At 44.5% G+C, this 2,105-nt stretch overlaps 1 protein-coding gene across 1 annotated transcript in view; it reads left to right on the plus strand.

Annotated features, from left to right (window-relative positions):
• The first annotated feature begins 294 nt into the window (after positions 1–294).
• Positions 295–2,105, plus strand: part of LOC106814667 (selenoprotein M-like) — a 5,992-nt gene continuing 4,181 nt past the window's right edge. The window contains exons 1-2 of the mRNA XM_014819014.1: positions 295–437; positions 1,539–1,609. Coding sequence (XP_014674500.1) covers positions 330–437; positions 1,539–1,609 — 179 coding nt within the window. The 5' untranslated portion in view covers positions 295–329. The remainder of the gene's footprint in view (positions 438–1,538; positions 1,610–2,105) is intronic.

Below are 2,105 nucleotides of genomic sequence, written 5' to 3' on the forward strand. Positions count from 1 at the left end.
ATTTGTTTATTTATATATACATACATGACGACCAATATTTTTCGTTTGCTTTGCTTTCGTTCTGTTTTTTCCGTTTGTTAGCCTTAGAAAATGCCTCCGCGAATCGACATTAGCAAGAGAGTAAAATTTGTTAGACTGGTGCTCGCTCTCACCTCTCGGCTTAGTTACTCGCTGGGGTCAGAGTTGTAGTTACTTACCCATCGAGTAAACCAGAACTAAGCCAAGAAGAGGTGGGAGCGAGCACCAGTCTATTATTTGGTTAGCTGCATAATTCCTGTCACACCACTCACCAGTGACGTGACACCACCCAACAGTACACGTCATTTACCATGGCTGTGATTTCTTGCCGCTTACTGTTGATCTCTATATTTTTATGGCAATTTCTAGTTCACGCTCAAGAAACACCGAGTGAAAATGTGTATTCTGCTAGGGTAGAGGTGAGTTTAATCGGTTCTGTTCTGTTGACAGTAATTAACTGACAACAAAAGAGAAAGTCAATTAAATAGTTCAACACTCACTGTGACTCAGTCGCAGACAGTCGCAATGACCAATGACCAATGACAGTGATTCAATAAGTTCGCCACGTAGTTGTGACTCGTAGTCGTAGTGAGAAGCGAGAAGGTAACTTGTGCAGATAAGGTCTATGTCTCCCTGACCTCTGTTTGACCTGGCTCGCTTAGCTATTTTCGTAAGGCTAGGCCTTCCCCCACTCTTGTGTTCAAAGGGCCAAAAACAGCGAGCTGGGCAAAGTAGTCTATGACATATTTTAGGCCGTGGCTACGCGACCGGTTCCGGACGAGGAGCCGCTACGCTACGCGTCCGGACATCCATCTCTCACAGTAATCTTGCGACACGTACACATGCATGGTTGCGCAACGGGTTGCTCTGCTGATTGCTGTGTGTGTGCGTGTGCGTGTGCGTGTGCGTGCGCGTGCGCGTGCGCGTGCGTGTGCGCGCGTGTGTGTGTGTGTGTGTGAGAGAGAGAGAGAGAGAGATTGTCCCGTTGCGCAATCAATGAATCATGCGTGTACGCGAGTCGCGAGATCACTGTGTGAGTGGATGTTCGGATGCGTAGCCTGGAGGCTAGGCGACCGGTTCCGGACGCGTAGCCACTGCGAATATTTTAATGGTTTCTCCGCCTTGTTCTCCAGACGCTACGCTCACCTCTCAGCTCTGCAATCTTTGTTTTGGGCGCCATGCAAAAAGGCGACATTTTTGTTCGTTGTTCTCTGCTCTCACGATATATAGAGTTCTGTTCATTGGCGGATCCAGGATTCCAAGGAGGGGGTGAAATACAGGCGGGGGTATGGGGGCCCTCCCCCCAGAAAATTTAGAAAATGTATATCGCAGGAGATGGTATTTGAGGCACTTTTGAGTAGCCTTCATTCTGACTACGACAATTCTTTTTCTTTCTTTTTTTTCCGTTCGGATCAACGGGGCCATGGCCCCCTTTACCCCCTCCTAACTATGCCACTGTACATATCATAATTAGTCTATAATTAAAATCGTGTACATGCTTGTTGAAATATTTATTCCAGAGTTGCAGTGGATGACGACTGAATAGGCTTCCTGAAGTGAGACAGTTTATCTTTGATGATATTCCACTGTTGTATCCTTTGTGTCATTATAGAATGACTGATATATATACAAAATAAAAAGAATAAATATCAAATGTAGATAGTGGTGAGACTATCTTGATTTTTCATATATCTTCATAAACTAATGCATTGCCATTTGTGGGTTCAATCCTATTTGGCAGTAGAAGTAAATCTTGGATTTTCATGTGTTTGCAATGTCTCTGTTTTTATCCCTAATACTCAATCACTTTATCTCTCTATCTTTTTCCATCCCCAGTCTCTGAGAGAGAGAGAGAGAGAGAGAGAGAGAGAGAGAGAGAGAGAGAGAGAGAGAGAGAGAGAGAGAGAGAGAGAGAGAGAGAGAGAGAGAGAGAGAGAGAGAGAGAGAGAGAGAGAGAGAGAGAGAGAGAGAGAGAGAGAGAGAGTAGAGTAGTAGTAGTAGTAGTAGTAGTAGTAGTAGTAGTAGTAGTAGTAGTAGTAGTAGTAGTAGTAGTAGTAGTAGTAGTAGTAGTAGTAGTAGTAGTAGTA

The sequence above is a fragment of the Priapulus caudatus genome, unplaced genomic scaffold (assembly GCF_000485595.1).
Source record: "Priapulus caudatus unplaced genomic scaffold, Priapulus_caudatus-5.0.1 Scaffold960, whole genome shotgun sequence".
Classification (NCBI taxonomy): Eukaryota; Metazoa; Priapulida; class Priapulimorpha; order Priapulimorphida; family Priapulidae; genus Priapulus; species Priapulus caudatus.